This window comes from Pimephales promelas, chromosome 9 (genome assembly GCF_988280905.1).
Source record: "Pimephales promelas chromosome 9, fPimPro1.hap1.1, whole genome shotgun sequence".
Taxonomy (NCBI): domain Eukaryota; kingdom Metazoa; phylum Chordata; class Actinopteri; order Cypriniformes; family Leuciscidae; genus Pimephales; species Pimephales promelas.
Window position 1 is genome coordinate 17,771,174 of NC_142777.1, and position 16,412 is coordinate 17,787,585.

Genomic DNA, 16,412 nt, shown 5'->3' on the forward strand with positions numbered 1-16,412 from the left:
AACCGCTTTCCAATAGTCCAAGTCTTAACTCTCAAGTAAGTCCGTGGACGCGTGAGGTGTCTAAGTCAAAACATCAGCCTGCCTGATATATATATATCTTGCTAAATGGAAGACCACCAACTTCACTTAAAAACACAACCAGCACAACTTCTCAATTCAGGTAGGTTTGTCAACCTTTACTCCATCCAGGGCAGCTGATTTGTGATTGATGAACAGTTGAACTTCACAGACCACATTGCTAGAACTGCCCGGTTCTGCAGATATGCCTTATTATACAACACTAGGAAAATCAGGCCTTTCCCTTTTGGAGCATCCTACACAAATTATTATCCAAGCTCTTGTTCTATCCAGAAAATAAATAAACAAATAAACAAATAAACAAACAAATAAGTTGCTACCCCTACTGTGCTGGAATATCTGGGACTGGACACAGTACTTGTGTATTGTTGCCCTGTTGTTGGTGCTATTGCTCTCCTCATGTGTAATATCACTTTGGATAAAAAAGTCTGCTAAACTGTAATGTAAATGTATAAAGAGTGTGCTGTTTAAAAGCCGCAGCTTGTGTCAATTTGTTTGTTTTATGACAGTAATTTAGCAAAAGTTTGGGGTAAGTAATTTATACTTTTATTAAGCAAGGATGCAATAAATTGATAAAGTAAAGTTAAAGTTAATATTTAAAATATAATTACACAATATATATATATATATATATATATATGAAGAGTTCAGATGCAAAAGCCTCTAAATGCCATTTGAAATTTTCTTCTTTAATGATCATTTTTTATCAAACTTGTATATTTAAGTTCAGTAATTTCACTTCAATAACAATTAATAGGTAATTATCATTGCCATTTAAGTGAAATCACTGAACTTAAATATACAAGCTTGATAAAAATGATCATTCTAGAAGAAAATTTCAAATGGCACTTAGAGGCTTTTGCATCTGAACTCTTCATATATATATATATATATAGTAATACATGCTGTTATTTCAAACTATTTATCAAAGCATTCTGGAAAAACAAACATCTTGATTTCCACTAAATACCAATCAGCAAAACGGTTTTCAACATTGATAATAACAAGAAACCAAATAACCAAATCAGCGTATTAAAAATGATTTCTGAAGGATTATGTGACACTGAAGCTTTTCCATCACAGTGAAATCACATTGTTACTGTATTTCAAAACTACATTTTAAAATATATTCAAATAGAAGCCAGTTATTTAAAATTGTAATAATATTTTACAATATTACTATTGTAATGTATTTTTGATCAAATAAATGAAGCGAGAATAAGAAACTCAAGTCAAAAACATTTAAAAAAATCTTTTTCACCACAAACTTTTGATTGGTAGAATACATACACACATATTCCTGTTTTTTGGTCATTAAAGTCCTTTAAAAGTTACAGAAAACCATTTCAGATTTTATGAAGCCATGTTCCAATTAGAAATGTTATTTGCTTTAAGTAAAGTGCAATTAGTGACATACATTATAAACATTCTTAACCCCACAATTAATATCAACAACATCTAAGATTAAATGGCTAGATATTGTAGTTGAAGAGAGCTTGATGGGAGTAATTAACACAGATTTTTTCAAATCTGATGGTTTGTGAGAATCATATACTCATGCATACAGATTTATACTGTTTACAAACAGCCTATTATTGATTAGATCCACAGAAGGAAGTGATATGATAAGAATAAACATTAATCACTGTTCATTTAAGCCTCTTTCCTGCCTGCTCCTCACATAAATCTGCTCTCCAAACCATAAACCCAACACCAACCCAATCATTAATAATGAGAAACGTCAGTACATTTTTCTCCCATGAACCGCAAACAAATTTCACATCAGTGTCAGACTGCTTTTTTCTTTTTCAGAATAAGATGGACTTTGGCCCGTGCCATCATTGGTATTCAATATCAAACTGCTAATTAGTTCCTTTGAGAAGAGCTTTTGGCGGAATGGGAAGCTTCTGTGAAAATGTCAAGTATAGGTAGCTATTAATGTAGTGTCTGAAATAACCCAAGATACTCCAGACTGCAGAATGCCAAGTGTTTACTTTAAAGAGAAAGCATTCATTCATTCTTTTAGATTTTTTTCCTCATTAAACATGCAGTTTGAAGGAAGCTAAAATAAATACACAAATATTATCCAATAAATGTGGGCAGAGAAAACAACTCAGCTGTTTCCAAAGACCGAAAATGGCAAAGTAAAATAGAAATGGTGTCACATGAATCTCATGAAACATTACATTTACAACATGCACATGAAAACCAGAGATAATTACTTTCCGCGTGACATTTCCTTTCTCTAGCATGAATTTAATTATGGTGCATCAGGCAGGACCGTTTTTGTTTGTTTACTGGAAAGTAAGTTCCCTACCTGAGACTGTGGCATTTCATTTTCTCCTCAATCATCCCAACCCTCAAAGCTGATCTTTATGAGAGCCCCTACGTACCTCAATTGCTTTCCTAGAAACATTTACAGTGGCTTGGGTTCTATGGATGAATAATTGCCTTTTGAAAACTGCATATAGAGCGGAGAAGATGGCTGAAAATGACTTTACATGCATTGCAAGTTTCTCTCATCTCTCCCTGGATTTGTTATAAAGCATTTTTATAATCCACACTTGATTGCAAGGTGAGAGAAAATGAAAGAAACATCATTACAAGAATCAAAGTCAGACTGCTGTCACACACCTTATCAGCACAAACTACCATCTGACGGTTGTGACTCACCAAATCATTTATTCCAATACTGTTCCAGCCTTGCATTATGGGTAAGAAGGAAATAACGGTTGGGATTATCCAGCATCCTCCGATCATTAAAGTCACTCTCAGTGGTGTCATCTTATTCCTGTAGACCAGAGGCTGGCAACAGATGGCATAGTACCTGTAAGGAAGGGTGAAATAAACAATATATTGAATATTCTTCATTTGGCCACCCATTAATGAAGAGTTCAGATGCAAAAGCCTCTAAGTGCCATTTGAAATTTTCTTCTAGAATGATAATTTTTATCAAGCTTGTAAATTTAAGTTCAGTAATTTCACTTAAATTACAATTAATCTTCATTGCAATTTAAGTGAAATTACTGAACTTAAATATACAAGCTTGATAAAAATTATCATTCTAGAAGAAAATTTCAAACGGCACTTAGAGGCTTTTGCATCTGAACTCTTCGTATACAAAATAATTGTACATTAATGTGGTGCTGAAAAGTATTACGATGTGTTGGTGAAAAACATCAACCTTGAAAAACCTGAATGATGATGACCTGCAGTGCCCCTGACTGACAAAATGTCAACCTACCAAGCATCTGGAAAACAGATTCCGTCAACCGGCTATAGCTTCTTAACCTTTCTGATCTGCCGGTCTACCCAGCTCAAGGTTGTTGGTTAAATGACACTGTCGAAACCATTAGTATTCTGAGGTACCAAAGAGAAATCAACACAGCCAGACCTGTATAGAAATCCATTTGGCCCAAACAACAACACTGTGAAACAGTTGTAAACCAATATTTATAGATTAAAGACAAACTACCATTAAAAAATTTGGGTTTGGTAAGATTTTTAAAATGTTTTTGAAAGATATCTCTTGGAGAACGGTGCATTCAATCAAAAATACAGTAAAACTGTAATATTGTAAAATATTTTCACAATTTAAAATAACTATTTTCTATCTTAATATCTTTTGAAATGTAATTTATTCCTCGGATGCAAATTTGTATTATCAGCATCGTTACTCCAGTCTTTAGGGTCACATGATCCTTCAGAAAACATTATTATTTTATTATAATATTATTATATATATTATATAATATATATATATATATATATATATTATTATTATCAATATTGAAAACGTCTCAGGTTACGTATGTAACCCTGGTTCCCTGAGAGGGAACGAGACGCTGCGTTTGAGACGCGGTGGGAACGCCCTGCGTGACGTCGTGAAGCACATGTAAAATCAGTCCAATGGAAGCCCGAAACGTCAAGGCGGGTGACGTCATAGACCAGGAAACTATAAAGCACCCTTGAAATCAGACCGCGCCAGCTTCTGAAAAAACAAGTCGATCAGGGCATGCAGGAAGTATGGCAGAAAAACGCAGCATCTCGTTCCCTCTCGGGGAACCAGGGTTACATACGTAACCTGAGACGTTCCCTTTCAAGGGAACTTCGAGCTGCGTTGAGATGCGGTGGGAACCCCATACCCACTACGCCATAGTGACAAATGCCCATTCTGTGTGAAGTCCTTGCGCACACTAAGAAGCAAGCAACCTCGTCCCTGTAGTGGAGAGGTCAAGGTCATAAAATCGGACAAATGTATGCGGAGAGGACATTCCTGCCGCACTACAAATATCAAGAAGGGAAACACCCGAAATAAAGGCTGTAGAGGCCGCCATACTCCTGGTAGAATGGGCCCGAAAAGCCATAGGTGAAGGCTGTACGGCCGCTTCATAAGCCAATGATATAGCCTCGACTATCCATTTGCTCATGACCTGTTTAGATGCATGGCACCCTCTTTTTCTTAATGACCCAAAGCAGACAACTAATTGTTCAGACTTACGCCACAGAACAGTTCTGTGAACGTAGGAATCTAATGCCCGAACCGTACATAACAGGTTCAGTCGTTCCTAAACTGGGGTGTTAAAATGTGGAAGATAAAAGACCTGCAGCACTATAGGGCCCCCAACATTAACTGGGCCCTTAAGAGTATAACTTGGTCTAGGGTATAGAAATGCTTTCACCATACCAGGTGCAAATTCCAGAAATGAGGGAGCAACCAACAGGGCATGTAGATCTCCAATTCCTTTGATAGAAGAAATAGCAAGGAGAAAAGAGTCTTTAGAATGAGGATTTTTTCTGAAACCTCGTCAATGGGCTCAAAAGGGAGTCAAAGCCAGACTTTCAAGTACAATAGCTAAATCCCAGGCCAGTGTTCTAGAGTGCAGTGCAGGTCTAAACCTCATTGTACCATGGAGAAAACAAGTAATAAGAGGATCTCTCAGAAAAGAAATACGCCCCCTCCCATAGGGGTGTGGTAGGCAGATATAGCCACCATTTAAACCTTTAGGGTGGAAGGAGCAAAGAAACGGTCTAGCCGAGAAACGGTCTTGCAAAAAAATCGAGAACTTAACCAACAGGGCAGTTAACAGGATCTAAATAATGTTCGCCACACCAGGTGGAGAATAATTTCCATTTCAATGCATACAGTCTTCCTGTGGAAGGGGCTCTAGAATGGAGAATGGTCTCAAAGACCTCAGTCGAGAGACCAGATTCTATGTTTTATAAGTAACATCCACTTTTGTTCTTCTGTTTAACTAACTGAAAAAAGCATTCCAGTAAATCGTGCTAATTAAATCTAACGATCGTTTATCATAAGTGCAAATATACTTTGTTCTCAAAGTGTTAATGTTAACAATGTCAGCATTGCGTGACTACATTTAAAGCCATTCAGATATTTATCCTTGATTTCGAATGGGCCCGGATTCAGAGGAAAAAAAAAAATATGTGAAAGGTAAATAAAACCTTGACCTTTAATAGATTTAACATGCGAGACAGAATGACCTTGCAAAGGTGTCACTGTGAATAAAAATAAAATTGATGATAAAAGTGTAACTGCACAGTACAAGCCCTCAAAGTATCTACCAGGTTTTGCTATGTGGCTATCAACTACTAACACAAAAAGCTCAAAAGGTAAACTATTTTTGTTTTGATTGAAACCATCTTTGACTTATCGAAAAACTGAAGATTTAAGGACCATGTCCCTAAAGGGCCAAATGCCCAACCCCTTGCCCAACCTTTCACCCTTCACTTCCCATTTCGTTCTAAATCTAACACTTTGTCATCTACTGCATATTGTGAGATGAACCTCGGATGAACATTTTGTACCTTGTGGCTGTCAAGGATGTATGGTTGGATAGGTCTGGTATCTCAAATAGTGAGAGAAAGGATTGAGGAAAAGCCATAGAGGACAGACTTTACTTACAATCCCTTTGACTAAATGGGACAGGTCTCTCTTGTTTCTCTCTCTTTAAACCAAATGTGTCAATACTTCAGTCTGCATGTGTCGAGGTTCCTGTTTATATCCATTTATCTGGCCATGTGTTCACCACAGCATGTTTCAAGCTCCGCTTTACCCCACTGGACGTGCAATCTGTCAATGTGGCCTCTGCCCCTACATGTCAAGTGTTTGGGTTTTATTTGAATTATATTGGCATCAATGCATTTACAAATTCTAGAATCTTGTTTTTGCAATCCCATTTAGCATTGCTGGTGGTGCAAAAATGACAGATTTCACCTTGCAAGAAACATAACAGGTGTTCTGAGTCAACTGTTCTGTCTAACTGACAACATAACATAAAATGCCTGCGTTAGGTCCCCAAATAATATCCCAGTGCAGTTTATTGACTCTTTATATGGGGTGTTTTAATGAGACTCACATTTTTTTGGGAAATTTCTGTGGAAAAAATGGGCCATTTGAGATTTGAATCAGCAAAGGGAAATATTTGTTAGTGAGTCAGCAGAAGCCCTGACCAAACATACTTAGTCTTAAATCATTCCCAGCTAGTGTCAGATAACTCTCTGCTGTAATTGAGGACTGGAGTCTTTCTGAATTGGACTTAAATGTCATTTTCTAGAATGTCGGATGGGTCAGTTTTCTATTTTAGTATATTTAGTATATTTCTATTTTACTATTTTTTCTATTTAAAATATTATTTATTACTGTGATGGCAAACGCTAAATTTTCAGCATCATTACTCCATACTAGGGATGCATGATATATAAAAATTAGATTTAAATGTATTAGCCAATATATCAGCCTTTAAATATAAACATTTATTGGTTATCCATGTTCCAGTCCTTTAGAAATCATTCTAATATTCTGATTTAATATTCTGATATTCAATCTAATGCTTTGGTGAATAAAAGAATTAATTTCTTCCAAACCTCCAAAAATTTTACAGACCCCCACATTTTTATTGTATTGAAGTTCAAATTTACTGTGACTTTACCCAGGACGTCTTAGCTTTTAGCTTTTCTTTTCAGTTATATATTGTGCCTGTTTTGAATTGAATCAATTTGATGCATAATAAAAGCCCTACACTATCTTTGAGTATTCCCATTTCTCTAAACAGCTGAACTGAGACAGTATAAATAAGACAAATGGGCTTAATGTTCTCTCATTGTTCTGGCTGCATTTACTCCAGCCAGTGTTAATAAAACGAAACTTAATTAAAATGAGGTGACAAAATTATAGCAATTGCTTTATTGTATAATATACAATATGCAAGATGCTCATAAAAGTCATCAAATGGCCAAGATGTCTTTAGGGATTTTATATTTTCATTTGTGTGTCTGGCTGATATAAGAGTGATAAACAAATTACTGTACTACTGTTCGGCCTTTCACAACTACATCCTATAATCTGCTGTGAAATACTGTGAAGAAATTCTGGCTGGAAGTCTTGTGATACTCGGGCTGACTGTCAGCCATGGTCCATTGCTGCTAATGGCAACCACAGCCCTGTCAAAGAAGGATGTCACAGAGCCAGCTCTGTGTACTTGCTCAACCAGCTTATTGAATTTTTACCATAGAAAAAGGCAGGCTTGAGACAACATTAGAGTTCCATGGTGCCCGAGGCAATGAATGAGCTACCTTTTTTTTTTTAAATAGAATAAATAATCAACAACAAAGTAAGATCTGATCTTACTTTGATCAAAGTTATGATCAAATGTAATACAACACAGTTAAGGTAATCCAGGGTATGGTTGCAACAGCCATTTGTACGTTTTTTCTTAAATTGAAATGTTAAGTCCACACCACTGATCTATATAATGACTGGATAGCTCATGCCGTTCTAAACTGCCACTAGGCAGTGAAGCCAACGGAAGTGTTCGAGCGGCCATCTTACGATTCCCTTCCACTAGAGGGCTCCAACGGCCGTTATACAGAGATAGTAGCTCCAAAGGAACTTTTAAGATGACCCGCTGTGCATCAACAAGTGTAAATCAAAGTTCACAAAAGGATCAACAAAAACTGTAGATCCTTTTGAGACTTATAGCTAGTTTGAAACTAACTAGCTAGTTTGCAGTTCTTAAGGCAGAACGTAGCTAGTAGTTTGTAAGCTCTCCGTAAATGAATGCGTAGTCACATATTTGACGTTTACCCTCAATGATTCATGCAGTCTTCAAATTCGTGAGCAGAAGTTGTCTTGAAATGCTGTAAATTTAATACTTAATCATGAACAACATAATAAGGGCCAGATTTACTAAACAGGGCAAATTGGTGAGAGAGCGCAATTCCAAAAAAGTACATATGGGGGTGGAAAGTTCAGCGCGTGATCTACTGACGACGCACAAATTAAGGAACACAGATGCAGTTGGATCATTTCCATAATGACCAACACAATCTACCAGTTAGCATCTGGTTTATGCTTTTTTTGGACAGTGAATAATAGTGCAAACACCAGTAAATTGATGAGCGCACATGGCTTTGTAAATCAACTTGCATGCATGATTAATTTAAATACTCCACTCACATAAATAGGAAACTCCTACAAATGCATATGCAATAAGGTCAAGGCACAAAAATAACTGTCCACACCTTTTCAGTGCTAATTTTTCATTGTGTGTCTAGTAAATCCTGACAGTATTTTTTTTTAACGGCAAAAGAGGGTTTGCACTGGTGCAAGCTTCCGTAAAATATTTATTATTTAATATGTGAATAAGGTAAAAAAATATAACCAATATCACCATACTTCTTCATTTGATTGTTTACAAGAATTGCAAGCCTTCTGCAAACAGGTTTTCTGAAATGTGGAGATTTCTCGCTCAGTGCATGAAAAAAAACCCTCCTTTTGAGAAAGCAGGCTTTAAAGATATGTATTGTAATGGGAAAACCGTGGTATCTGTAATAATGTATTAAGCAGAGAAACACATGAAACAGGAGTAGCAATCTTCATCATTCTTGTTTACTAGCATACACCGTTCTCAAAAACACATCAGAACACAACACTTCAAAACAGGCTATCAATCCACAACTAAATTTACTCCAGAACACAACAAAAACCTCAGTTGCAAACAGATAAAGTGCAATAATTTAACACTTAAAAGTGTAGTTTTGGTGTTTTAATTCCACTAGTCTGAAACAATATGTGATGAAAAGCCAAACAGCCCAAAAATGCTAAATTGATGGAAAATTCACAGAAAATTTTACATGTAATGTCATGCCTTTAGCAATAAATGTGAATGATGTCAAACTGCTCATTGGTCATAAATATGATTATCTGTAATAAAATATAAAAGTTAACATTTTCAAAGACTGTAGAAAAGCATAAAAATATCATAATATGTTTGCAGATATAGGAATAATGCTCATGCAGTACCCATTTCAATCACTAGCTGTCGATATTAACCTTTAAGGTACAGTATGTAACTTTGCTTCGTTCAAAACTAACAAAATTTAAATAATGAGTGAATACACCATCAATCCTTCTTCCAAAACACGTTTTTGTCAGACCCTAATTCACTGTTATAAGTGTTTATATTTTAAATCTGACAGGATGGTTTTCAGAGGAAGTTGCATGCATACGTCACTCGCACGTTCGTGTCTCTTCATATCCGTAAATAGAGAAAATGTGCTCCTGGCTACTTTGACATGTGTATCGTGTGGGAGTGTGTCACAACGAGCGAGAAATGTTGACAAGGAGCATGCTAAAATTTGAACCTTTGGGGAATCACTTGTTTAAAAAAATACTGAACAGAGCAGAGTCGTCTAGCAAAAAGAGAACGCCACAGAGCTCGTAATAAAACCAGTATCAACATTGACTTGGGTTTTCGGAGATGACGAGAACTGCGGGATTTGATATTTTGTAAAAGCAATATGGAGATGGCGTTATTATTCAACAGATACTGAGGCATTTTATTAGATATGACATATAAACTGCCATAGAGTAAGTAGCTTTCTAACAGAGTTCATTGTAAAGCATTATCTATTGTGAAGGGTCATTTCATTATGGTTGTAGCATTGTGCTGGAATTTATTTTCAAGGAAGTACTGTGTCTATTAATGAGTATAGCTACCGCAACGTCTTCAGCTAGTCAGCTTGAGATCCTTTCCATCAAAACTGGTTATTTCTCTTATGCCAAGCAGTGAATGTACAAGCAGTAACAGTCATTAGCAGTCACGTACAGTTGATTGAAGCACAACCAAAACAATGTTCTTCAGCAAAATTCATGCAGTTTTTCTTTTAAAGGTTAGTGTGCCTTTCAATATTAAAAAAAAACACTACACCACGAATCACCGACCCTTCTATAGCAAAATGCCCATCAGGGATATGCATGGCTTCCCTCTGAGAAGTCAAATTGAATTTCAAGAACTACTGTCGTTATGGTGCCCATTGGCTTTACATTGATCAGTCAGACAAATCTGTGATCAGAACCAACAATATGCAGTTCCCAAAGCATGCATGAATGATCAGTCATGCAAACATTTTTCCCTGAGGGTCGGGCACGTGGGGAAATAGTATCTTGAAAGTCTGCGTAAAAATCCAATTCCAAGCTTGGCTGGCATTGGACAAGCTGTGATGTGGAGAAATTAACCTCCAGTCAAATGAAAAGCAAACTTCTGGGCTGATTGAGCAGTCACCCAGTTCTAATGACTATAAGCTCATGAGTAAGATCCACCGATGTCTCTGTTTTCATAGGCCAATGTCTCTGCTGACCATTTCCTGCTCTCTATGGCTCTTTCAAGTGACGCTTCATTCATAAATGGACTAATATGAATGCAGAGCTGCTTAAGAGAATTGCATTTTTTAGGGGGTTTATAAAGTGGCTCATACAAACACTCACTCTTGTGGAGATCTAGTAGTCTAGATAGAAAGCCCATGTGATGTCCATATAGATTCCAAAAACATTTATAGATTCTGGCAGTAAACCAGGGTGATGTATCAGGTATGCTTGGAGAACACACTTTTTATTGTTGTCATATAAAATGCACTACAGAGGAGTGCAAAGTTCTTTACATTAAAACTGGAAGCTGAGATACAAGCGGAAGTATCACACTCATGCTGCTTTGCCAATAAAAATGACATACTGAAGTGTGTATTTTTATTTAAATGATTACTACCTAAAATTAAATCTTACAGGAATGCATCAGCTTAATGACACTGCAGTCAAATTGCACAAGAGTGTACAACATTTTGTAACCGCCGCAGAAAGACCTCGAGACAGCTCCCCTGTTGCTCTTTTGTTCCCCGTGTTGAGGCTGATCAGGTGCGGCACTCCACATTTCATTTCTGTCGTGCCATATGGGTCTCTTTCTTGTATGCTGCTGAGGTGTGCAAACATTTGTGACAACAAAAGCTCTTAGATCAGTTTACAACTTACAGACATTTCTTGCAAGGTCAAAGGCTCTGTGTCAAGCTCTGAATCTCAAACGTTTGCACAAATCATGACTAGATCATGTAGTAACACTTGAGTAATTACTAGTTAGTTCCAATGATCTTCACTTTATAATACGGATCCCAATACTTAGTAATTCCCACAGAAGTATCTAGTAACACTTTCATCTGTGAGCTATTACTTACTAATTATTTGGATCCGTATTATAAAGTGAAGATCATTGGAATGAACTAGTAATGACTCAAGTGTTACTACATGATCTAGTCATGATTTGTGCAACCGTTTGAGATTTTTGGTGAACTTTAGTATACTTTTAGAAAATGTCTTTAGTAACACTTGAGTAATTACTAGTTAGTTCCAATGATCTTCACTTTATAATACGAATCCAAATAATTAGTAATTCCCACAGAAGTATCTAGTAACACTTTCATCTGTGAGCTATTACTTACTAATTCATTAATAAGAGTTTCTTTTAGTTAATAGTAGTTACTAAATTGTTAATAAACTTTTTCAGTAGTTCTCTGGGAAGTATTAAAAAAATAGTAGTTATTGATTACTTAATAGTGAACTACCACTTTCGTCTGTGCACTATTACTTACTAGTTCATTAATCAGAGTTTCTTGTTAGTTAATAATAGTTACTAGATTGTTAATATTGTGTTACTCATTAGTTCTTGTGTAGTTATTCATTAACGAAGGAACCGTATTCTAAAGTGTTACCATGTTTCTGTAAAAATAACTAAACATCTTTAAAAGCAGTAGGTACTATGACTTGTGGAAGTATCCTTAATTAAGTTAATATGAACAGCGTTCACAAGCCATTTTACTTATGTAATGTGTGACGTTTTCCAAGTGAAACTATTTGTTTAGCTACAATTTCCTTTTTATCTTTTGCAGATTTATTGATTCATGTAAAGTGGGTGTTCATATCAAAATAGAGCCAGGTCTCTATAGAAATTTGGAGTCAATTGTGGAGTAGCAAACTTTAAAGGAGGGTTTTAAACCAGGATTCACCCTGAAGACGGATGGTAACAGTTCGTCTTCAAAAATATCAATATCATTTATTGATGTTACCTTCATAACATAATTGCCGTTACATTCCTAAGTATTACCTATTGGTTAACGTTAATTACAGCACTAAATACTGACCCGTTTTTAGAATGGTTCATTTATCAGGAATCATTAATAAATGTCTAAATAGAACTAAATAGATGTACATTTAAATAGATTATACTATAGTCTTTATCAATGTCTTAATTTTATTTCCAAATTCTAAATCTAATGCCCTGTAGATAGGGCTTAGTCAGTGTGAATATGAAACAGTGTCAATCCCCAGTGGGTCAATGCAATGCAATGTTGTGAGAACATGAACGTAACCAACAAACATGGATGACACTCGAGACAGTTCATAGGCCACCACTGCCAATTTAAATATTCAAAGGGATGCAAAGTGAACTCAATTTGTTACTCGCTGTGTGAAATGTTTTGTGCACACAGATCCAAAGTGCATGCCCTGAAAGATGTGACTGAACGCAAAAACTGAATTGAGCTCACATTCACTGACATGTTTTATCCCAGGGATGAAGAAGGTGGGCGAAGTAGACTTAAGTATAACTTGATTTATTAACAAAAAGAAAACTAATACAATGCAATAACAACAAACACAAACAAAACAGGTGAATGCGGCTTGACAACAGAACCGGAAGAGAATACAATGCTGAATAAAATCGTAGTTTCTGTTATTTTTGGATCAAAATTTGGAACGACATGAGGGTGAGTCATTAATGACTATATACTGTGTATATATATATATATATATATATATATATATATATATATACACACACACACACACACACACACACACACACAGTATATACAGTGTATACACTGGTATATGGTATATATGAAGAGTTCAGATGCAAAAGCCTCTAAGTGCCATTTGAAATTTTCTTCTAGAATGATCATTTTTATCAAGCTTGTATATTTAAGTTCAGTGATTTCACTTAAATGGCAATGATAATTACCTATTAATTGTTATTTAAGTAAAATTACTGAACTTAAATATACAAGTTTGATAAAAAATCATCATTAAAGAAGAAAATTTCAAATGGCATTTAGAGGCTTTTGCATCTGAACTCTTCATATATTATATTATATATTTATATATATATATATATATATATATATATATATATATATATATATACATATATATACAGACATACACACATTCATATATATATACTGTACAGTATATATATTACTAACCCTATAATTACAAACAGGTGTGGTGGTTAAATGACATTCACATGAATTGACACATTGACATTGCTGGTGTCTGTTTTTGTAATTTTAATCAAACAAAGGACAAAAAGAAAAAAATCATTCACTGCTCTTGACTGAATAACTGTTGTATCTATTATATCTGTTGAATTTATACAGTGAAGTCTATGCAGTGTAATTTTACATTTAATTTTTTATTCAATGTACCTACCTGAAAACTACTGTTAGTTGGCTTTATCAGTGTTTCAAATACATATTAGTTAGGCTATTTTTGGTGTCCTAGTGTCACTGCCTTTTACAAAATTTGTTTAATGGTTGGTAAAAACGAACAAATGATGGCTGGTCATTTTCCCTAGCCACCAGCCATTGGCAGACGTAGCAAAAAGTTAGTTTAAACCCCTGCCTCTAGATAAAACTTAAATGTATTGTTATTTTTATCCATCGAGTCAAATTTTGTATTGTAAACAACAATGCCAATTTTAACTTGTCCATGAGAAAATACACGGCTAAGTGTGCATTCACATTGGGTGGTTCTATATCTTCATATTGTGCATTACAATCATTTATCATTAAAATAAGAGTGAACAATGCAGGCAATAGTAAATATGCATTCTGTGAAAATAACTATTAAAGGGATAGTTCAACCAGAAATGAAAATTCTGTCATCAGAAGATATATTTATTTCTAAATCCATAGAAAGAAGATATGTTTATTTTATCTTATTCAGTTATGCTTCTCAATAGGATGTCACAAGGCAAAGATGATATTAATGAGAACAATAATTTTTGTGCTATGATTAGAACGTGTTTTCAGTTCAAAAAAACATATTTTCTCTATGAAAGCGTAATGAAAGCACAAAAAACTTTGGGACAGTTTTGTGCATGTTATAATCTCTAAGTGTACCTTTTTATAGTGCCATAAAGTATATAACCTTGCTTTTCGTGGATATTTCACCAAGAAGACTATTCTCACCTGCTGATATACACAGCGATTATCAAGAGGAACTACAGAAGCTTCGGAAACATGTAAGTGGAGGCTTGTAACGCACTAATTACACAGCTAATGAGCACCTACAATTAGTATTCAACCAGAATAAGTCAGATGAATGGAAGCATAATAGAGAGCACTAAATTAAGCAGTAAATCAACACTGAGACTGCAAATCATCTGAAGAGACTCACGCTGTATCACAGACTCTAAACACATGCTGCTCAGTGAGTGAGGTTTGTGTGAGAAATGAGAAGAGACTGCTACTAACCCGAAGGCCGGAGAAGAATTACATTGGAGAAAGCAGCTTTTAAGAACAAGGCGGAGCGCATTTTACACAGTTTAAATTGAGATGACATGGCTATTATTGCTGTATGTGCTAAGTGAGTGCCTGAAGGACACCCGGCCAGCCTCATTGTCAAAACTCAGAGAGGCAAATGACTTGTGAAATATCCAGAATGGGTGCCGTTTCCTTTCCACAAGGACCCGTGATTGTCATATGTGCCGCCTCAACCTCTTCATTCCTTCGTACTCAGGAAAACATTACTGTCTTGATGAAAAGCAGACCACTGGAGCGTGAATGCAAGGTGCGATACATAGTGATAGTAACGGGAAAAGACGGATAGGAAAAAGATAGATAACGAACTGACTGCTATAATAGTCTCTCACAAAAACATCTTCAACATTGCTATTACCATTTGGCTATTAGCGGGTTAGAGGAAATATATTTCCATTCAATAAAAGTATTTCAAAACAGGTTTCACTGTCTTTAACATGCAGTATTTAATATAATAATACTGTATTTCTTTAAAGTAAATTGTTTCCATAGTAAGTATTGTTTTTAAAAGTACGCTTACGTGTACTTATTCACAAGCAATCATCGTAAATTGATTGCTATGTTTAAAAAAAAAAAAATATATATATATTATTTAATTGCATTTAAATTATGGCTGTTCGTCAAAAGCAACTCATGATGACATAAAGTTGAATCAGTTCATATGCTCTCAAAACTAGAAGTAAGACTAGTACACACAGACTGTAATGCCACATGTTTGTTTGTAGGCAGGGAATTTACTGTAGCAACGAGATGGTTACATCATTCTTTGACTCTCAATTCAGTGGAACCGTGGGCCAGAATAAAGAAAGAGAGAGAGAGAGGTGCAAACGTCAAACGGAGAAAGAGGTACATTTTGTAACAAACCAAATATTATCAGTCCCCCTCCTCTCAGTGTGGCCTCATGCCCCCTTTAACAAGCGAGGCATTGGAAGGCGGTCTGTGTGACTGCAGGGGCAGAATGACGCAAACTAGGGAAGCAGCTGAGCACTCAAAGCTCATCCTGAATATCAGTCCTCTGGTCTAATGCATCACTCTGGGGTAAAGGACTGGAGCTGAAAGGGTGGTTCACTTCAGAGGGAAGTGCATACTAAGGCTTAGTGCTTTATTGAACTTCTAAGTGGAGTAGCCTTACAATGCAATGTGTGACACAAGAGTTTGAGATACAAAACCACGTTCGAGCACCTCTTATTTTATCCTTTTATTATTCACAATGGAGCATTTGCTGCAGACGGGAACAAGGTCATAAACTAAATAGAATGTCAAAGCATAAAATGTATTGCAGCTTAATGCCCATTCACAGAGTTTAGACGAATTGTACATTATAGTTATGAGCAGAAAAAAAGATAGTGATGTACATGAAGCCAAGTAGATGGAAGCGGAACAAAATT

General features: G+C 35.7%; 1 protein-coding gene across 3 annotated transcripts in view; it reads right to left on the reverse strand.

Annotated features, from left to right (window-relative positions):
• Nucleotides 1-16,412, reverse strand: part of htr4 (5-hydroxytryptamine receptor 4) — a 132,006-nt gene that overhangs the window by 51,601 nt on the left and 63,993 nt on the right. For all 3 annotated transcript variants that reach the window (XM_039654406.2, XM_039654408.2, XM_089134809.1), the window contains one exon: nucleotides 2,752-2,905. In XM_039654406.2, coding sequence (XP_039510340.2) covers nucleotides 2,752-2,905 — 154 coding nt within the window. The remainder of the gene's footprint in view (nucleotides 1-2,751; nucleotides 2,906-16,412) is intronic.